The sequence below is a fragment of the Palaemon carinicauda genome, chromosome 1, assembly GCF_036898095.1.
Source record: "Palaemon carinicauda isolate YSFRI2023 chromosome 1, ASM3689809v2, whole genome shotgun sequence".
NCBI lineage: Eukaryota > Metazoa > Arthropoda > Malacostraca > Decapoda > Palaemonidae > Palaemon > Palaemon carinicauda.
In genome coordinates this window covers 122,603,907-122,627,645 of record NC_090725.1, presented here as the reverse complement: position 1 = coordinate 122,627,645, position 23,739 = coordinate 122,603,907, and the positions used below count along the sequence as shown (strand labels likewise).

The window sequence follows — 23,739 nt, the reverse complement described above, 5'->3', positions numbered from 1 at the left end:
TGTCTTTATTTGGGTGTTATTACAAAGGCTTGAATGTAAATGTTTTAGTGATCTTAAAGAGCACAAGAAGGATGAAAATTAGCTAGAAATTGTTAAGCAAGTACAGCATTACACAAATTCTTCTCACATGAAAAAGGAAATTATAAAATTTGGTAAATTGGGAATGTGTTGTAAAATATAGATTTTCTCCAAACAAATTATCAAGATTATCTCGTATCTATGGAACCTCCAATGAACGGAAAAATAAATTTTGGCAAAAAGGAACTCAAAGAGCATTTATAATATGGGAAACCATCAATCATGGAATGTTTAGTCTTTAAGTCTCCATAATTGTGTAATAAGGAAAGAATAGGGTTTAAAATGAGGCTGTTTATAGTAGTTTTGATTTCAATTATAATTGAATTTTACAAATCTATAAACTTTATTACTTTCCATGAAGCTTTCAGTAAACTTCTTGTACTTCAACTGACTAAAATTCTGTCACAAACTCTTGAACTTTATGTTTATTTCTGAACAAGTGCCTAAAAGAATAATCAAACCAAGTTTGATCCTTTTTGCAGTATTAACAGATATCCTTTGGATAGAGTAGAGGAATCAGCAGCATATTAGAGGATAATAGACTAAGGTGTTTCTCCCTATGGTGCAATGGTTTTCGTAAAGGTCTTGGAGCATGTGATGCCCTTCTCACAATCTCCAATGCTGTACAGAAATCCCTTGATTGTGGTCGGGAAGTTCGTATGATTGGCCTTGATTTTAGTGCTGCCTTTGACCGTGTTAATCATGAGGCCCTTGTTTTCAAACTGAAACAGTTGGGAGTGGGTGGATCGTTTCTTAGCATTAATATTGATTTTTTAAGTAATAGATCTCAAAGAGTTGTTGTTGATGGGCACCATAGTGATTATAGGAATGTGATATCCGGTGTTCCACAGGGTAGTGTTCTTGGTCCATTACTTTTCATACTATATACACATGACATGTGGTTTGGCCTAGAAAACAAGCTTGTTGCATATCCAGATGATGCTACTCTTTGCATCAATTCCATCCCCTGAATGTTGATCTAGGGTTGGTGAATCCCTTAATAGAGATTTAGCTAGAATTAGTGCATGGTGCAAATTATGGGGTATGATTGTAAGTAGGTCAAGGACGGTGGCTCCTCAACATCCGGATCTCAGTATTGATAATGTTTCTTTAAATATGTATGACTGTTTCAAAATTTTAGGTGTGATTCTCGACAGCAAATTTGCTTTTGGGAAACATATAAGGTCTGTGTCTTCTTCAATTGCACAAAAAATAGGCTTATTGAGAAAGTCTTTCAAGATTTTTGGTGATCAATCTATTCTGAAGAAGCGTTTTAATTCTTTCATTCTACCTTGTTTTGAGTATTGTTCTCCTGTCTGGTCTTCAGCTGCTGATTCTCATCTTAATTTGTTGGACAGAAACTTACGGTCTATTAAATTTCTTATTCCTGATCTAGATATTAATCTCTGGCACCGTCGTTCAATTAGTTCATTATGAATGTTGCATAAGATTTTTCATAACTCTGACCATCCTTTACATTCAGATCTCCCTGGACAATTCTATCCTGTTCGTAATACTAGGCAGGCAGTTAATTCTAATAGCCAGGCCTTCTCCATCACGAGGCTCAATACTACGCAGTACTCTAGAAGTTTTATTCCAGCTGTTACCAAGTTGTGTAATGATCTTCCTAATCGGGTGGTTGAATCAGTAGAACTTCAAAAGTTCAAAGTTGGAGCAAATGCTTTTTTGTTGACCAGGCGGACATGAGTCTTTTTATAGTGTATTTATGACATATTTGTTTTTGATGTTGTTAATAGCTTATATATGACATGTCTGTTTTGACGTTGTTACTTATTTTAGAATGATTTATTGTTAATTTGTTCTCTTCATTTATTTATTTCCTTATTTCCTTTCCTCACTGGGCTATTTTTCCCTGTTGGAGCCCCTGGGCTTATAGCATCTTGTTTTTCTAACTAGGGTTGTAGCTTGGATAGTAATAATAATAAGAAGTCCATAAACTTTGGCTTCAGCTTTGATTGAAACCTCTGTTAGAACTGGAACCACTACACCACAAGAATTATGTTAAGAGTTTATATTTGTTAGGCAAAATATTTGATGGCAACTATATTCATAGTTTTTTTTTTTTATTATAAATTGACAACCGTCTAATAAATTGATGATAAAAAACTAAGCTTTTCAAATCAACGAATGAATAACGGTGCCTAACATATAGTTCAAATTAAAATTTCAGAGAGAAAATTGGATTATCGTGAGATGCTTAACAGTAAATGTGTAGAAAATGATTGCTATAGTCTCAGATACCTAACTTATGTATATTGAATTTTAACAAATAAATTCCAAGCCTGGATTACTTTCGAAGTTGAAGAGAACTTAACTTTTCACCCCCGTACATTTGATGAATAGAATAAAACTCTTCAAATTAAATAAACAAAAATGGAAAACAAGATAAAATCAACAAGAACAGCATATACGCTTATAACACACTTCATCATGAAACTATAAAAACCCTAAAAGAAATCTATAAGATTTGGAAGCAAACAAGTCGGCAGACCATGTCAAATAAACAAACATACATCAGCTAAAAGGTTAAAGGAATAAAGGACGTGAAATAAGAAGAGCATGAAATAAAATTATCCACCAAGAAACCTTTGCCCAATAATTCATCTGCTCGATTCATCTTCTGAAAAAATGGGAATAGCGCAAATATTTATGAGGCTCCAAAAGTATTTTCGTCCAAATGCTTAATGCATAATGAAGTCAATAACTTTTGTATTTCTTAGAGTCTTAGATCAAAAAAGGTTTAAAATAAAAGTAAATGTCGTAAAAATCCAGTTGAAGATCTATTGTAATAGAGCAGGAACCCATGTGGGGTCTTGGTGGCTGGGAAGGCGTAAAATTTTCCTTGGAGGTATAGGTATATCTTCATCTTCTAGTGGGCGTCATGATATAATATCAAATTTGAAAAGAAATTGCCCAGGTCAGCTTTTTATGGTAACTGGTCCATTCAATCTAATATTTCATTATCAACACCTTTAATACTAGATAATATAATTATCAGTCATTTCTTGAGGTGGGGTTTCCCAGCCAGTCATAATTATGTAACCCACTAGAAATAACCTAGATCAGCTTTGTAAGGTAGCCACTTCAAAAACACTATACTATCTTTATCAGGGTCTCGGGTATTGATAATGGGCACTTGCAGCCATCTATTGTGGGCGGTAACCCCTGCCAGCCACACCCAAAGTACCACACTCCAGAAATGACCTAATTTATTTCATGAGGTATCCACTTCTCACTTCTAGAAAATCTTTAGTAAGGTCTCAGGTATTAATAGTGGACACTTCCAGTCATTTATTGTGGTCGAGTACTCATGCCAATCATTGAAAAATTACCCAATCCCAGGAATGACCAAATTCATGATTTAACCACTTCCAACCCTCTACAGGGTATAAAGTATTGATAATGAACACTTCTAGCCCTTTATTCTGCTCGGGTACCCCTGCCAGCCACATCCAAAGTACCACACCACAGAAATGACCTAGCTGATTTCATGAGGCAAGTACTTGCAACCTTCTACAAAATCTTTAGCAGTGTCTCAGGTATTTATAATGGACACTTACAGTCATTTATTGTGGTTAGATACCCATGCCAGCCACACCCAAAGTACCACACCCCAGAAAGATTCTAGTTAATTTCATGAGGCAAGTACTTGCAACCTTCTACAAAATCTTCAGCAGTGACCCAGACATTTATTGTTGTCGGGTACCCTTACCAGCCACACAACAGAAATGACCTAGTTCCTTTCACGAGGTAACCATTTCCAACATTCTACAAAATCTTTGGCAGGGTCTCAGGTATTAATAATAGACACTGTCATTTATTGTGGTTAAGTACCCATGCCAGCTACACCCAAACTACAACACCCCAAAATGAGCTAGTTCATTTCATGAGGTAACCACTTCCAATCTTCTATAAAATCTTTAGCAGTGTCTCAGTTAATTATAATGGACACTTCCTGCCATTTATTGCGGATGGGTACCCCTGCCAGCCACACAAAACGTATCCCACCCCAAAAATGACCTAGTTTATTTCATGAGGTAACCAATTCCAACCATCTACAAAATCTTTTACAGGGTGGTAATTATTGATAATGGACACTTCCAGCCATTTATTGTGGTCGGGTAGCCCTGCTAGCCACACCCAAAGTACCACACCCCAAACTGAACTAGTTCATTTCATGAGGTAACCATTTCCAACCTTCTACAAAATCTTTTGCAGGGTCTCAGATATTTATAATGGACACTTCCAATCATTTATTGTGGTTGGGTACCCCTGCCAGCCACAAAAAAAAGTATCCAACCCCAGGAATGAGCTAGTTCATTTCACGAGGTCACCATTCCAACCATATACAAAAGCGTTAGCAGGGTTTCAGGTATTGATAATAGACACTTCCAATCATTTACTGTGGTTGCTTACCCATGCTAGCCTCACCCAAAGTATTCCATTCCAGAAATGACCTAGCTCATCTTATGAGGTAGCCACTTCCAACCTTCTACAAAATCATTAGCAGGGACACTTCCAGACATTTATTGTGCTCATGTACCCATGCTAACTCACACCCAAGTACCACACCCTTGAAATGACCTAGTTCATTTTATGAGGTAACAATTTCCAACCTTCTACAAAATCTTTAATAGGGTCCTGGGTATTGATCAAGGACTTCCAGTCCTTTATTGTAGTCCAGTATCCCTGCCAGCAACACCCAAAGTACCCCACCCAAGAAATGACGTGAGGTAACTACTTCTACCCTTTACAAAATCTTTAGCATGGTCTCAAGTACTGATTATGGACACTTCCAGCCATTTTAACTACTTTATATTCAGCTTTCAGAAATTATGTCCCATTATCAAGCACAATCTCTAATGTTTTGTCCTAACTCTGAATCCTTCATGCATGTACCCTTAGTAATTCCCCTCTTCTAGTTAATTAACTCCTTCCACTGTGCATATACATGCTCTCTTGTTTTATTGTACATTTCTTTTGTATAATTACACCATTGGTGGTTATTATACTTGGACTATACGTGGAGCCATAATGTTTGTAAATTTTAGATTCTCTAAATTTTATGTCAGTTTGCTCTTTCCAGTCAGAATAAACACTTATTTCTTTGAATGATTCTTTTAGCAGAAACTGGGTGTTAGCTGAACAAGTCAAGTTACAGAACAAAATTCCATAGCCAAGAAGTATGCAAAGTCTTTTGGAGCTTCTGGACTTCATGTTAAAATTATGGGTTGTTCATGTAAAATGGCTACAAGCCTTTATGCTTCAGAAAACACTGTTTTAGTGAATACTGAAGTGATTGATATTTTTTAGAACAGTACAGTTTGTCCAACATCAAGTCCTGACGAGTTAGGGAAAATGGATGAAGAACAATCAACAGAAATAATAGAAACTAATGCAATTCAATATGAAGTAAAAACTAAACGCTTACCACTAAGTAATTCCCTAGGCTTAGAAAATCAACAGCTAGAACAGTTTATATTATTTTATCATCTTTGCATAAACAAGTGGTATTTTGTTTACAAACCTTGGGGATATTTTCCTCACTACTAAGGAAACTATCCTTAGTTTTACAATGATATTTCAGTAAAACTTACTTCCCGGAGTCCTCTACAAGTACAATCCATAAAACTGTTTTGTTTACATTTCTTGTATTGTTTACATTCACAAGACCTAAATGGGCATTTTAACAATGACAGTGATATAGATATCTTCTTAAAAACACCCAAGCCTTTAAATCCTGCATTTCTGGAGAAGCTAAAATACTTTCTTATCCATTTTTATCATTTTCAATTATTTGAAATATCAAATCTTTAAGAGAATAAAAGCAGATGTATCAGGTGCCCTAAAAAAGGCTTCCTAAGAATTATTTCTTATCGCTTGGTTTCCACAACTCACAGTAGCTCTCTATCTCTTCTTAGGTCCATGAGCGATCATTACATAATGGACATATGCTTTATATGTAAAAAAAATTCAGACGAAGACATCAGACTAGGCCAATTACTGACAAAATTTGGGAAAATATTATGAGGTCAACATTTGGAAAGTGACAAATATGCTGACACCACCAACCAATTAACAGTGTTACAGGGCGATCAGGCCTACTTTTAAGATATCTTCTATTCTGTCGCAAAAATTATTCAGCTGTAAAACACTGTAAGGAAATCTCAACAGATGAATTAGAGGTTTCAAGTAAAAATCCCTTAATTAAAACAAGAAGTAATAGCAGCATTCTAAGGTCTGACAAAAAGTGATTCCTAAATTTTGTTTTGTTTTGTGGGAGAGCTAGGGAAAAATTAGGTGGGATGGAAGAGCCATAAATAAAAATTGCAACATGGTCAGGTTACCATACACTGGCTCATCGGGCCCAGTGTTCCAGAAATCAACGGATTAAAAATATTGTGTGGAATATCGACTCACTGCCAAGAAAGCAGCATAGCATAATTCATGCCATGCAGTTTCTTAAAGAGAAAGCCATCATAAAACTAATCTTGTCATAAAAATGTCTTTGGTAAATTTTGTTGTCAGATACAAACCGAGGTGTTAGAAAATAAACATGCCATTTTGTTTTCTATTGCTTGAGTTTATAAGCCAGAGTGGTGACAAAGATGCAGCTTTTCCACACCAGGCTCAGAACCTTCTGTATAAAGTCAAGGACCAGTTTGGGAACAAAATAAAGACAATAGCTCATATATTCAAAGTAATGGTACATTTTGTGATACAGGCACCAATTTTGGCACAAGTGTACATTAATATGTTACGAACATTTTCTGATATTGGGCCACTTGGAATTCTTTCTCTATGTCAGCCATATTGAATCTCAAAATGGCAGCCACTTGAAATCTATGTTTGTTATCATCTTAGGACATAATGAAGCTATTGACTTGATTCTGGCATCTAAATATATTTTTTTTTGGAGGGGGGGGGCAAGGAATCCAATGGTGCTAGTTTCCACTTGGTATTGTCTATCAGTCTGTTATATAATTGTATTCAGAAATCATCTAGCCAAATATTTAATTCAACACAATACTTTCGAAAGAATGATATTCTACAATGGTCTTCTATCTGAGGCTAGGTATACACTGGCACTGAAGATACATGTACATAAACAATGTTAATGAGTTCAGCATTGATACATACACATGCATGTTGTGGAATCACTGTCATGTGCAGAGCCCTTCACAATCACATAGGGCTGTGCACTGAAGGGCAGCCTTTTTGAGCTTGCAGCGTCTCACACACCCCATCAATCTCCACCAGGCACAATACAGGTCGGTACAGGAGTCTCTGTGTCTACATCGTAGACTTCTTCCAAGCATGTGAGTAGATCATTCTTGGAACAGTGTTGACTTCCAACATCAGACAGTGCGGGAGGACATTCCTGATTCTCGTGACGAAAGAGCTCATAAAGGTCTCCATCTCCCATCTAGCAGCCAATGTACAGGTGTGCAAAGAGTTCACAATTATTCTTGATTGAGATGAGGTGATGTCCACTGCCTTTGTTCTGTGTAACAGGCAATCTCTGGTGAAAAACTCAAACTGCTCTTGGCCAATCTTCTTGACATTCATCAGTCTCCATAACAGTAGGACTTGCAATCTCCTTTGTGTCAAGTTTGAGCACATCCTAACTCTCCTCCTAGAATGGGTTGCCCATCTTCTCTATGACATCGACGAGAGAGCGAACATCTTTCATAAATGAGCCCTGTACACTTGGCATCTGATCAGGATAACGTGTGTCTGCTGTTTGCCGTCTCCAGTGTTGGCTCCAATCCTGGAATTCGTCAATTATAATGGCAACTTCTAGTCCCGCAACCATGCAGTAATGTAGGGCACTAGAATTGTCAGTGAACTCAACTGCTCCACCATCTCCTTTGATGTTCATGTGCCTAGTCAATCAGGATTGAAGAGAACATTGTCTATGGTTTCTAATCGGTGAAATGGTCTTCCCTTAATTTCCTGGCTATATTTAGGTGTTTTGTGATGATTTTAGCCATGTCCTTCAAGTGCACTGGTATCCACCTAGCATAGTGGGTGTGATCCAGTGCATGGAACCAAGGAACCAGCTCTGTCAGATTATCGAGGTACATCATGAATGATCCCTGCCTGAAAGAATGTACATATAATAGAACTGTTCCAGCATGGGTGCCCACTAGCAAAATTGGGGGATATATTCTCCTCTCTGACAACACAAGTCTTCAAACAGAGGAAGTTTTATATCACTGGTTTCTCCCAGACAGTTGTGGTTGTAGGCACGATATTGCAGGATGCAAAGTGCTCCTGCAGTCACTTGGAGTGCTCTTTTTGTGCACAAAACGTGGGAGGATCGCAGGAATGAATCTGCTGTACCTGTTGTCACAATCTTGGCTTCCATAAGTGCTTGCATCCAACGACTACCCTGCAGCCAGTCCCCCAGTTTTTACAGTGCCGCCATCTCTATGTGATGACCACCAAACATCACCACTATCTAGTCTTCACCATAGCTCTCTGGCCACTTCCACTGTATCTGCTTGGCCAAAGCAAGCAGTGGCTGATCAAAGGTGACCACTGGTATCTGTCCAGCATTCAGGTGTTCTACAGTATTCATCAAGACCTCCATTGAGTGTCTGATCATGGCCATTGTATGGGAACTCTCTAGGAAGAATGGAATCAGCAATGTTTGGACAATGATTTAAGCATCTGGTGGCTGTCGACTGGCATGAAATGCAGACTAAGATGTGTTGTAATTTTCCACTGTCTCAATGTAGTCTTCCAGAACTCACTTTGTATTGCCTAGCCATTAGTATTCTTCACCAGAGTGCTGCTTGAAGTCTCTTCTGGTCAATGATGCCATTGTAAAAGCTTGATGTTGTGGCAAGGGGACGTGCCATCCCCAGATCCTCCAACAATGATGATGCTCCGATCCACTCCTTCACCAGTGTAAGAAGGGTATTGTATCATGGAGATAGTGGTACCATAGAAAGATTTCTTTGATGTTGTTGCACTGGAGTTGTGATCTATGTAGTCTAGAAAGGCAGTTGTGAACACTTTGCACTCATTTTCAGAGGGCACACCATTCTAACTCTGTGATACTCTTGGCAGACACTGTTACCCATATGTGCTGAGAGCTGGAGCAATTTATCATAGGAGATGCTCAGGACAAGGTAGGACATCATCCCTATGTAATTTGGAAGTGGGGTCTCCTGTGCAACACTATGCGTGACACTGGTGGATGATTTGGTGCCATCTGTTCGCTTGTGTTTGATGCGGTTGAACTTCAGTATCTGGGCTATGGAAACTGATGCAGGGTTAGTGTCTACCATCTATTCCTTGATGTCGGGTTTCTCTAGGATCATACTGACTAGGGCTTGCAGCAATGGTAACAGAGATTCTTCTTGTCATCCTTCAGAGAATCCTGTGAAGGGCTTGGCTTCTACAAACGTGATGGTGAACAATCTGTGCAGCATGGACCAGATGGACTGCATAACTATCACTGTCCAGCTCCCTAGCTTTGGTAAGAGCAACGACATCTTCAAATGCCATCAGGATGTCTCTAACCTTGGTGTATGCCTGCATGTCAGGAGACTGAGCCAGCAGTCTCAGTTTCATTCATGTGTAGTGGACTTTCGAGTCCACCTGGACTCCTAGCAGTTTCATTCTGGACTGATAGAGCTGTACAAGGTCACCCAATCTGAATACTGATGCCATCTCCTCCTCTTGTATCGTTTCTTCATTGTAGAGGATGAACGAGTTCAGCAAAAAACTCTGACAACATTTCTTCCTCTTGGTGTGTGTCCTGTGATCCTGTTGATAAAACCTTTTTTATGCAATTGTAAAGTCCTATCAAGCAACGTGAGTGATACTGGGCTTCCAACGAAGACTGTTAGCCCCAGCAGGTTGCTTACATAAGAAACACGTTTCTGGGACTTTCTTCTCAGTACTCGATGAGCGTGAATGTAACCTGGTGTGTTTGCGTACAGCTTGTTCATCATTGTTCTCACCTTTCTTGATGACATTTTGCACCATGTGCAACATTGCAGCTTCAATGCCACAACCATCATGAAGTCCCTCCAGGTGAATTGATCGTAGAAGCTCTCCAAGTTCACTAAATTTGACCAAATTCTCTGTGTGTAAACCGTACCCTCTTCCAATGTCTTCTCTTTTTGGTTGGTCAGGTTTGGTCAGTGTCTTCGTCTTCTCCTCTTGACATACGAGGTATAACTTCCAGTCAGTTGTGGTGAGGTGGGGTGATGTTGATGGTGAAGTTCACTCACCAGGAGAAGCAGCTCGTCTGAAGCTTTTGGACATGGTGGAACTGTCTCTTGAACCTGCAATGAAAGTGACAATGTTTACATTTCTGCAGTCAGCACTACTGTACCACAACTATCAAAAATATTACACTACTCTACCACTATAACTACCACTACCATCACCACAATTACTACCACTACAACTACCACCACCACCGACTACCACTACCACCACCACTTAAATATACACTTAGACACCAGAATTAAAGTAAATAGCTACATTAGATAATTGCAAATGTAATAGTTAAGTGGCGACCATTTTCAAAGTCAATATGACTGCAAATACTTGACAATACCAATTGGCAATTACCACCATTGGATTTCTTGCCCCCCAAAAATTATACAATTCGATACCAGAACCAAGTCAATAGCTTCATTGTATCCAAATATCATAGCAAACATAGATTTCAAGTGGTGCCCATTTTGATTTCCAATATGGCGGATGTAAAGAGAGAATTTCAAGTGGCCCAATACCTGAAAATGTTCACAATAGATTAATGTACATTTGTGCAAAATTTTGCGGTTGTATCACAATGTGCACGAAAGGTTTCATATGCTGCCCCACTATAAAATTTGTAGACAGTTGGAGGTCAGGGGGTATTTAATTAATATTTCCTGGCTGACTGATGATGGAGGATTTGTTCTTCTGCATGATCATAGCAAGAAGTATGTTGACATATGGAGCAGCTAGTAGTGCAGATGTATTCTGCACACAGTGTTTATCCCTAATTAAGCAGTTTCACTGTGAACTTAATTGGTGAATACCATTGTCTTTTATTTTATTGTGAGCCAACCTCTGTTAGAAGAAAATAATAAATTATGAAAAAGGTACAAATACAAGCTTACACACACACACACACGAACTTATATATATATATGTATGTATATGTATATATATATATATATATATATATGTGTGTGTGTGTGTGTATGTATATATATATACATATATACTGTATATATATATATATATATATATATATATATATATATATATATATATATACATACATATATATATATATACACACACACACACACACACATATATATATATATATATATATATATATATATATATATATATATACTGTATATCATCATCATCATCATCTCCTCCTATGCCTATATATCCTGTATATGTATATATATATATATATATATATATATATATATATATATATATATATATATATATATACATACATACATACATACATACATATATATATATATATATATATACATATACATACATATATATATATATATATATATATACATATATATATACATATATATATACATATATACATATATATATATATATATATATATATATATATATATATATACATGTACATATATATATATATATATATATATATATATATATATATGTATATACATATATATACAGTATATATATATATATATATATATATATATATATATATACATACATATATATATATATATATATATATATATATATATATATATATATATATATGACCCCGTGCAGACGGATAATGAGACGTCGGCATATGGGTTTTCTTCATTTATTATTAAAGATTTGTTCGAAAGTACATATTGCACAATCCACCTTCTCAGGTGAGGGACTTATCAACGCGAGTGCTCATCGGCAACTAACTACTGCCTTCGTTATCAAAATGCAGCTATTGCAAAACAAGCAGACACATAGGTTTTTGTAGAATACTCATGAATATTGAGTTCATTTACATTGTTATACAAGACATCTACATACACGAATTAGGACATTACTCCCCCACCAAGGTCCTCACTCAGGGAGGAGGTGCGCACTCGCCCTCACTAGTTAATGATATATAGAGGACACTCCAACCTGGAATAGGCATGGCATGTACTAAAAGGAAATGCAACATAAAATATATATGTAGAAATCACCCCCCCCCCAAAAAAAAAAAATATTGCATGTAACAATGTACACAAAACAATATCAATAATTCCACTCATTTCTTCTTAAGACCTCTGCAACCAAAGCACAGAATACCCAAAGTGAAAAAAAAAAATCTTAATATCAGGTCTATATAGCCTCATCAATAACCTCCCTCTGGTTGCGGCAACACAGGCTTCTTGGGCGGGACAGGGTTAGGAATAGATATTCCTTCATCCCTCGATTTTACTTGTCCGGGTTTAAGGCACAATTTCGCAACACATCTCACTACCACCGTTTCACCATTTATTCAAATCGCTACAACATTTGCACTTTCAACTTTCAATCGGTGGTCACTAGCCGTTTTCCAGAGAAAATCATTTATCTTCCCGCCCTTCTATTATAACATTAAGTATAGGGTATTCACATCTACACATTCTCAACACTGCCTATCCTCAAGGCTGAACTTTAATCCCGCAGCCACTTGCCATTCGGGATCCGTCCCGGCCCCAGCAACCAGGAATCATATATAAAGAAACCGCCTGACGGATCTCACGTGACCTATTCAACCTCTCATTGTTTTTAGGTTCACTCAACAATGTTATACGTATTTACACACATAGCAAAATTACCACAACATTTTACGTATAAATTTAGCATCAACACAAGACATTGTTATCATCACGTTTACTTGAAACACGTCGAAAGAAGAAATGAGGTCTGTACAAACAACAACAATAGCAAGGAAAAAAAAAACATTTCTACTCATCAACTCGAGGGATGTCACGTATGCAGGGGTAAGGAGGAACACTTTTGAAAACTACCTCTACAGGTACCACATGTATGTGTGCCTGATGATGTTCAAACACTGCACCATTAACAATACTTTGTATCACAAATGTGTTAGACTTAACCATCTTTACTCGGTAAGGACCCAAATACGCTTGATCTAGTTTGTGTTTCCTAGGTTGTAATCATTTCAAATACACACGAGTGCCCACAAATACTTTTACCGGTGTGATTTTGAACCGACCATCATACTTTGAGCTGTGATTTTCATTAGCTCTTTTCAAAAACCTTTCAGTGGTGTTCATTACTCTCCTCAATAAATTTAATAAATATACACAGTATTGCTCAGTTGAATAATTTGGCAATTGTTGCAAATTTATGAGAACCGTATATGGTAAAACAGGATCCTGTCCATACACTAAAAAAAAAGGCGTGTCCCTGAGCGAAGCATTATATGCAATGTTCAAAATTAGCTCAGCTGTAGGAAGCATGGCATGCCAATGAAGGGGGTCATCAGCCACTAAGTAACGCAAAATTCGCTCTACTTCCCTATTATGCGACTCTACTAAGCTATTTGCAGAAGGCCTATATGCGGTCACTGAAAAGTGTTCAATTTTCATCAAGTCCGTGACCGATTTCACCACCTCATTTATAAACTTAAGACCATTATCACTTATCAAAATTTTCGGGAAACCAAACCTAGTAATGAAAGAGCACAGGACCTGGGCTAATGAAATTGCAGATTTATCCAACATTGCGTAAGTATGAGTGTACCAAGTAAATGCATCCACAAATATACATATATACTTGTTGTGCTAACCCAGTAGGAAATGGTCCTACTACATCCATATGCACTCTATAGAATTTAATGGGAACAATCGGCCACTTTCTGGCTTCCGGTACAGTGTTTTTATGTTCTTTGAAACAGTTATAAGCATGACAACCTTTTATATAATTCAATATAGACTTTTTCATTCTTAACCAAAAGAAGGATTCACGTGCTCTCCTTAATGTTCTATCAATCCCTAAATGCCCTGCATACGGACTTGTATGTACAATGTGGATGGCTCATTTAATTAAAGAGGGAGGAAGAACTACCCTTGCACAAAATTCCCCTCCCTTCTTCTCGTAAGCACAATATAAGATATCATTTTCAATAGAAAATTTCTCACGAGGCACATTCAGAAATGACGGATAACTCTCCGATTTCCCTTTAATCACTGCTCACACTCTTTCCATCTATTCCTCTTTTTTCTGTCCCTTTCGTACTTCTTTTATGTCCCAACCTCCCAAGTCAATCAAACCTGCATCATCAGGGCATACATTCTGGACACCCCTGCTCATGTCCTCGGTCATCCACATATATTCATCTCTCTCTCTCTCTCTCTCTCTCTCTCTCTCCCGAGTCGGCTCTCTCTCTCTCTCTCTCTCCGGGCTCGGCTCTCTCTCTCTCTCTCTCTCTCTCTCTCTCTCTCCCGTTTACTGCATGTGCATCCCGAGAACTGTCATCCCGTTCTCTATTTTCTCTATCATGATGGGGGTCTTCAGTATTTTGGTTACGTTCTTCGTTCCCCATTTGTGCCCTGGTTGTTACTCCTATTACTGCACTTCTAGAGAGAGCATCAGCTACCTTGTTAGCCTTACCTTCTATGTGGTGAAAACCCTTTATATTAAATTCTAATAGTCTCTCAATCCATCTCGCTTGATGAGAGGTCAAATCACTTTTATAATACAAATCACGTAGGGGGCGATGATCACTTTGCAACTCAATCGACTGACCTAATAAAAAGAACCGATGCCTTTCTAGAACCCAAAGAATAGCCAAAGCCTCTCTATCGAATGTACTATAATTCTTTTCTGCCCCTTTTAACGCCCGGGAAGCAAAACAAATGGGTCTCTCTCTACCTTTATCATCTCGTTGAGACACTACGCCACCAATAGCTATGCTACTCGCATCTGTTGTCACTAAAAACGTGCGATCAAATCTAGGATATGCGAGTAATTCATTGCTAGTTAAGGCAGCTTTCAAATGGTTAAAAGCCCTTTCTCGTTCCTCTCCCCAATTTATTACTTTTTGTTTCTTTAAAGCATCTAAGGGTCTCGCTATCTCTCCAGAACCTCTTATGAATTTACGGTAATACCCAGTGAGCCCAAGGAACCCAGCTACTTCTTTAGAGTTACGTGACCTGGGGAAATCTGTAATAGCCGCTACTTTACTGGGGCAGGGTTGGATACCTTCTGGGGTTATTATGTGACCTAAAAATTCGACCTGTTTACAGAAAAATTTGCACTTTGACAAATTTATTTTCATACCATTACGTCGGAATGCTTCTAAAACTTTACAAATATTATTATTATATTCATCGGCCATTTTCCCTGTAATTATGATATCTAAATAAACAAGAACATTATGACCAATTAAGGGCGACAAAACCGCCATCATTACTCTAGAAAAATGACTTGGAGCGTTTTCAACACCGAAAGGAAGAAAATTAAACTGAAATAATTGATCGTTAGCTATAAATGCCGTTTTACATTTACTGTCTTCCTGAATGGGTATTTGATAGTATCCAAATTTTAAATCAACAGTTGTAAAACATTTGCTATCCCGTACTTTCACAAGTAATTCTTCTATTCAGGGCAAAGGGAATGCATTATCCTTAGTGATTACTTTCAATATCCTATAATCAACACACAATCTTACCTAGCCATCCTTTTTCCTAACAGCTACAATTGGAGAAGCCCAGGGGATTCGCTCTCCTCGATTATCCCTTGTTCCCTTAATTTATTAATTTCCCTTTCTATCTCTCCCAGGAAATGAATGGGTACCTTATAAGGCCTTGACCTGATCGGCTCCGTCTGCCCAGTTTCAATGCTAAAGGGAAATCGATCATTCCTCCCGGGAGGCTCATCTCCAATTGCAATTATATCAAAATAATTATTGACAATGTTACTAACTACAGGCTGATATTCTGAGGGACATAATTTTCGCGCTTGCATAATCAAATTCTGAGTGCGTTCATCTGTGCGGGCTGGAGTTGTGGCTCCCAACATCCCATTATGAACAATTTCACATAACTCTAATTCACACACAGAATCACTTCCTAAAACAGCTCTTTTATTTGACAAATTAACTATCGTTATATTAGCTTTGTTCTCTTTAATTTCTGTCAAGCCCTCTAATATCATATGGGCCCAATTGTCATGGGGTTTACCAACTGCCTTGGTTCCTTACGCAAGAGGGCGACACAGGGTCACAGATATGCTCCTAAGTGACAACACTTCACCTCTCTTAGGTATAGCTGATATCTTACTTAAATGTCACTCCGACCTAACACACGCACTTACTGCCTCATGACTTTCTACGAGCAAAATGTACCCTCCTGCTTTTACTGTTATTGTATCTTTTCCCCCCCCAAAATGCAAATTTGATTATAAGATATGAAGTATAGCCTCTATTCCTGGAATTCCCAAGGTGGGCAAGACAAAAAAATCATGTGTAAACTTCACAGACCCCACCTTGAACTGGACGTTTGATGTATGGTTTATGTGTAATTTATTTCCTCCTGGCGTGTCAAGAACAATGGATGCCACTGGCTGTAGTGGATTTGAGAATTTTTTTTTTCAATCAATGAAACACTGGCTCCTGTGTCAATCAGAGCTCGGATAGATTTATCTTGCAGGTCGATCCTAACTGCTAACATTCCCAGATGGCCATTTCGAGATATGGAGCACGGGTTAATGACCTCGGCCGCCGTGCCGCTGCTCCCTGGTCCTCTCCCTAGTGCAGCGGGGGTAAGGTCCGGGGTACCGATAGAGGTCCCAGTGCCTGCTCTGTCACGTCCGTCGTCGCTTCCTCGGCTACTGTTTGTGATGTCATGCAGGGGGGCATCGAACTCCCTTGTCTCCCTTTTCCTGTGTTCCCTTTTCCTCGGACATTGGGCGGGGGGAAGTGTGCATGCGCCCCAGCCTTCCCGCCCGCCCAGGGCGTTTTTTGCTGGGCACTCTCGAGATAAATGACGGTAGGCCTGACAAGTGTAACAGCGCGGGGATCCTTGGTGCCCCTCTCCCCCACAGTGCCAACATATGAAGACACTGCTAATCTGCTGACTGCATTCCCCCTTACCTCTCTTCAGGGGTCGACTTCCTATCATGGCTGCCAACTTCTCGGAATCGGCCCCGTTATTCCCAGTACTTTTTTCTTCTGGCAAACTGTCAAAATGTTTTGTATCGCACTCACTACATCTGCTAACAAGCGATTGTCATCGAACAAATAACCACATAAATACAGGTTTATTAATCTGTGAATATGTTTACGGGCAATTGCCTTTTTATCACCTTCTGGGAGATTGGCACTCCGGGTAGCAAACGAATCGCAATCCCGAATAATGAGAGTTGCAAAACTAAGAACGGATTTACTTTCCCGTATTTTAGGTTTGTAATTTTCTTTTAGGTCTCCCTTTCTTGTACCAGGCAATGCATACTTCTCAACTAAACGTCGTTTTATTTCAGTATAGCTTCTTAAACTTTCTTGCGGCCAACACATGACCTCCATTCCCGGAGCATCTTTCAGCAATATAGTTATTTGAATGACTTTTTCTCTTTTAGACCACCCATATGTGGCTACTTAAAAGTCTCTCAAAAACACTTCAATTGATTGAAAACCACTTGGCCACGAAGAAAAATAAAAGTCAATGAAAATTCTTCTGTACTTATACCTGTCGAATTCACAAGCTCTTGTCTTTGTGTGATTTCGCCTGGGGCTCTGATCCCGAGGTCGTTAAGAGAATCCAGACATTAATGTATCAAAAATATATATGGCTTATTTGAATATGAAAAACACGTCTAAATGTGCAAAATTTATCATTAATCGAATGCCAAGTCACAAACTACCAATTAGTACGATGGTGAAGATGGGTTGATTTCTATTCTAAGTACAAAACACCTGAATTCGACAGGTATAAGTACAGAAGAATTGTCATTGGCTTTTATCTTTCTTTGTGGCCAAGTGGTTTAGTCACTGTCTATACAAGCTTGCCGACCAGGGTTCGATTCCCAGCCGGTCACAAGCTCTTGTCTTTGCGTGATTTTGCCTGGGGCTCTGATCCCGAGGTCGTTAAGAGAATCCAGACATTAATGTATCAAAAATATATATGGTTTATTTGAAATATATATATATATATATATATATATATATATATATATATATATATATATATATATATACTTTCTATAGAAAGTGGCATTTTACTTTTCATAATCTCATTTTAATTTCAAAGGCTCTCCACCCCATGCATATCCTTCATTTACTTTTGGTCTCCTTGGGAAACACTGCCTGTTCTAAGTATGTACAATCATAAACCATCTCTTGATGTTCACCCATAACTCTTATTTGTTGTCTCTTCCTTTTCCTTGAACATTATGTTAGTTTTATTCATATTCCTTTTGAGTCCTACATTTCTGCTTTCTGTATTCAAAAGTTCTATCATCTCTTGCAATTCATCCCATGATTCACAAAACACAATTAGATAATTTGCAAAACATAAGTTGTTAAGGTATTCCCGATTAACATTAGTTCTTACATTTTCACAATCCAAATTCTAAAAAGTCTTCTAGGCATGCAGTGAATAATTTACAAGTCGAAGTCATCGTCGTCTTAGTCATAGTTATCACAGTTGTCTTTGTCGAAGTTGTCAAAGTCTAACTCCTTTCTTAATTGGAATTTTCTCATTATCTTTATGTAGTTTTAGGATTGAAGTAGAGTACTTCCTATATACATATCTTTCAAGTATTCTAACATAAGATTCATCTATTCCTAGTCTTTGAAGTGCTTATATTACTGCTGAAATTTTATCAGAATTAAAAGCTTTCTCAGTTTATAAATGCCATATATAGTGGTTTTTCATACTATTAATTTTCTATTAGCTGGCTACTTACATGGATATGATCAGTTGTTGAATATCCGCTTTTAAAATCTGTCTGCCCTCTTGGATAATTAATGTCTAACGCTCTTTCTATATAGCCTAATAAGATTTTTATATAATACTTTACATATTACTGAGAGTAAACTTATTGAGAGGTAATTTTAAGGTCTTTTGTGTTTAGCTTTTGTTGAATTAGTATAATAATAAAGTTTTTGCAAGCTGTAGGTATAGAGCATTCTTCCAAAAATTTTGAGTATAATTCAAGAAGTTTTATTACTATAAAATCGCCTCCATCTATTATCAAATCAATTGTTACACCATCTTCTCGTACTACGTTATCTCTTTTCATGCCTTTTAATGCTTTATTTACTCCTCCCGCGGTAGCGTTTGGTACCAGTTTAGGCGTTTCATTATTTCTATCGGCAAGGTTATGAGAAAATTTCGATTGAGAAAGGAGCTAGATAGGGACCCCTCATCTCTCCTAAATTATTCACAACATGCCGAGAGGAAGTTTTTAAGAATTTAGAGTGGAAAAATGTATGAGTTAACATCAATGGGGAATACCTTAACAACTTGAGATTTGCTGATAATATAGTTCTATTTAGTGAATCATGGGAGGAATTGCAAAAGAGGATAGAAGGTTAGAATGCAGAAAGCAGATATGTAGGACTGAAAATTAATAGGAGTAGAACTAAGATAATGTTCAATGACAATGAACAGACAACAAATAATGGATATGGATGAACCTCTAGAGATTGTAATGAATATATATACTTAAGACGGACTGGAACTGTTTCCCCCGGATCAAAATTAAAAGATGGATAATCCTGGGATGGACAGCATTTTCTAACCAAAATGAGATTATTAAAAGCAAAATGCCACTTTCTCTGAATACTAAAGTATTTAATTGGATGGTGATACCAGTAGTAACTTATACATCAGAAATTTGGAGCCTTACTAAAACCTTATACCATAACCTAATTACAACTCAAATATCAATGGAAAGAATAACGATGGGAATAACACTAAGAGACAGCAGAAGAGCGACATAGATACGAGAGCAAACTAAAGTAGAACATACTCTACAAACATGTAAGAAAATGAAATGGACGTGGCCAGGACATATAACAAGAATGACACATAATCGATGAAAATTAAGAATAACATAATGGGCCCCTAGAGATTGTAAACTAAGCAGGGGAAGGAGGAGAAGACGATGGATACATGAGCTAAGAAAATTACCCATATAGAATGGCATAGAAAGTCCATGATCAGAAAGGAGTGGAGGCTCATGTCGTGTCTGAGGCATCTGTTATGCAGTGAACGGCCGATCATATATATATATATATATATATATATATATATATATATATATATATATATATATATATATATATATATATATATACATTCATACGTATATATAAAAATATATATACATATATATATATATATATATATATATATATGTGTGTGTGTGTGTGTGTGTATATATATATATATAAATAGAGAGAGAGAGAGAGAGAGAGAGAGAGAGAGAGAGAGAGAGAGAGAGAGAGAGAGAGAGAGAGAAAGAGGGGACTACAGCACTATTTGGATAATGCTCGTTAGTTGAACCCACATATATATATATATATGTGTGTGTGTGTGTGTGGTGTTTGTCGGGGTGTGTGTGTGTGTGTGTGTGTGTGTGTGTGTGTATTTAAAGATATTACTTCAAAAGTATCACTCATTATTTCTGTTACCAACAGAGGCGAACATAATTGATGTTGGACGATGAGGATGGAATGACGATCCATGGACTTATGGAGCCTATTTTAGAAGGCCAACACAGATAAGTTTTAAGTTTATATGAAATTTCATTTCCTTTTTTGGTTTCGGTTTCGGGATATGTTTGAAGTTTGAAGGTGATGGTTGGTGAATGATGAGATTTCTCTACAAAATATTTTTACACTTAAAACAGACAAAGGTTGTAATGTGAATATTTATCTATGTGGGCTAAGAGAGAGAGAGAGAGAGAGAGAGAGAGAGAGAGAGAGAGAGAGAGAGAGAGAGAGAGAGAGAGAGAGAGCGAGAGAGAGAGAGAGAGAGAGAGAGAGAGAGAGAGAGTGAGAGAATAGAAGTTATGCTCTAATTCAAATAAAAATAAAACAAGAAAATTGGCTAGAAATAAAGAAATGTTTTTGGCCAGTACTTAGTTACTTCATTCCTCAATTTCGTTAGAAAATAGAAAAAATTCTTATGCCGTACAATTTTACTATCACATATAGCTTTAACTAGGCTAGCATTAGCAAAAAGATGGGGGAAACGATTTACGTTAAGGAGATCATCGAAAGAGATCTTTTTTAAGGTATATACAATAGATTTACCGATTCTAAATAATTTTTTAAATAAATTACCATCGGGCATGACAATTGTTCTCAAACACTAAATTCTGGCAACGGCTGGAAAATTTTATTTGATTGATGTTTCAATGGGTCTCAAAGCCATGATGAATAAACATAAATTTCTAAGTTATTTTTTTTTCAGAATCTACAAGCAACGTAACGGCTTCACACAACGCGTCGTCAAATGATTCTGTTACAGGTACTATCCTCAATGGATATATAAACAATACTGTGTCTACTAGGCCCTTATATACTGTGCCAATATTGACTCACGAAATCGACGTAACCTTCAATTCATCATTAAATTCTACTTCATTAACAAATCCTGTGCCTACGGAAGATACGATCCAGTATCTCGATCGTGGATGTAATATGACTAGAGCAATTTGCAGTAAGTTTTTCCTTTTACAAGATGTCATAGCACAAACCCAGACACATATAGACGTAACCACATGCTATAACACTAGGAAATCAAATATAATTCGTGCAATTCAGGTTAGTTTCAAACCCCTATGAGACCTCAAAATCTCGACAATTGGTGGAAAAAAAATGTCGTGGAAATGAGAGGAGAGAAGCAAGATTTAACTGAAAATGCAATGATCGTCTATATGAAAAAACATTTTACCACCTAACCTATACTTTTCGTATAAATATGGGACACAGTTTTATAAGGATTTGATTTTTTATTATTAACTTTATCACCTAGTTATTTACATTTCATTGCATTCCACTGAAGAAAAAATCTTGATATCTGGGAACAAACTGATTTATTTTACTTACTTCTTACCTACCTACAGTACATGGATGTTTGTTTATTTGTGGGCCCATGGTTTGAAATTGTGTTCACTAATTTACATAACGCATTTCAACTAAGTTCACACACCCAAATCTTCATTAAAGTACATGGATACAAGTACCATTTTCCATCTTCTAGAATATGATTTAAATCCACCATATATATACTGCATAAATATAGATATAAATATAAATATATATATATATATATATATATATATATATATATATATATATATATATATATATATATATATATATATAAAAGTATATATATATATATATATTAAAGTATATATATATATATATATATATATATATATATATATATATATCTTAGCAATCCATGTTTGCCCCCGCTTATACTTGCATTAGCGGATAAGCAAATTGGTGGAGTAATAAGAGCTTTGGGTGTGGAGGGAATGCCCCCCTAAATCTCCATGAAGGTACTGGCAGCAGGGTTACGGATGGGCTTAAGGCGATGGAGCGATAGACAAACAGTCTCTTCGGCTTCTACTCCTGATGCCTGGCGGTTAATCTTACTAGCAATAAGATGGATCGGCAGTGGTCACTTGCCTTAGTTAGATAGGCACTGCACATCACAAGGAACTGGCTATCCTTTGATGTATCTAGCCAATGAATCCTCTATGGATTTAGTCAGTCATAGATAGAGATGATGAAAGAATGAACCCAGTCCCGGGCGTAGTAGGGTGCTAAGAATCTCCCGGTTTATAAATACTAAAGACCAATTGAAAATAGGTAATTAAAATATTAGGACCATGAATCAGATTGGGAAGTTATAGCAAGTGGAGAGTGAATTTATGAAATATAGTTTGGATATCTTGGCCCTAAGTGAAACACGTTGTAAGGGGATTGGTAATGAAACTTTAGACCAAGGCAATATATATATTTACTCAGGAAGATCAGATTGAGCCGGAAGAGAAAGAATAGGAATGATGATGACACCAAGAGCAGAAAAGGCATTAACCGAGTGGAGAGCTGTAAATAGTAGACTGTTACTAGCAAAGTTCAAATCAAAGCAGTGCAATATGAGTATTATAGTTTGCTATGTCCTAACAAATGATTCCACTGAAGAAAGGAAAGATGAATACTATGAAGAACTGCAGAGGATAATAGATGAGATCCCTGAGAGAGACATGAAAATTATGATTGGCAACTTCAATTTGTTAAAGATGGAAGAAATAATCAAGGGATAGAGAATGTGATGGGTGTCGAGGGTCTTGGCGAAGTTGCAAATGAAAATGCAGAACATTCCATAAGTTTCTGTTCAGCAAACAATCTCGTCATTGGAGGTACTCTGTTCCAGCATAAGAACATCCACAAGTATACATGGACTTCCCCCTGTGGCAATTACAAAAATCAGATAGATCACATTGCCATTAATAAGGAGAGAAGGAGGACTCTGAGAAATGTAAGAAACTATAGAGGTGTAGATATTGGTAGTGATCACCAGCTCCTCATTGCCACACTGAAATTAAAATTGAAAACATCTAACAGAAAGATAGATAGAATACCTTGGTTTG

At 37.1% G+C, this 23,739-nt stretch overlaps 1 protein-coding gene and 1 long non-coding RNA gene across 4 annotated transcripts in view; one reads left to right on the top strand and one right to left on the bottom strand.

The window, feature by feature from the left end:
- The window catches only part of LOC137651397 (uncharacterized), a 281,618-nt gene that overhangs the window by 21,008 nt on the left and 236,871 nt on the right, over positions 1-23,739 (bottom strand). The window contains exon 3 of one of the 2 annotated variants that reach the window (XR_011046103.1): positions 9,012-10,403. The exons of the other annotated variant lie outside the window; for it this stretch is intronic. This is a non-coding gene — a long non-coding RNA (uncharacterized lncRNA). Of the gene's footprint in view, positions 1-9,011; positions 10,404-23,739 lie in introns of those variants that run through there. 2 annotated transcript variants of the gene reach the window in all.
- Positions 1-23,739, top strand: part of LOC137651357 (trypsin-1-like) — a 107,045-nt gene that overhangs the window by 35,309 nt on the left and 47,997 nt on the right. Inside the window, exon 1 of one of the 2 annotated variants that reach the window (XM_068384656.1) lies at positions 21,125-21,791. The exons of the other annotated variant lie outside the window; for it this stretch is intronic. Coding sequence (XP_068240757.1) covers positions 21,773-21,791 — 19 coding nt within the window. The 5' untranslated portion in view covers positions 21,125-21,772. Of the gene's footprint in view, positions 1-21,124; positions 21,792-23,739 lie in introns of those variants that run through there. 2 annotated transcript variants of the gene reach the window in all.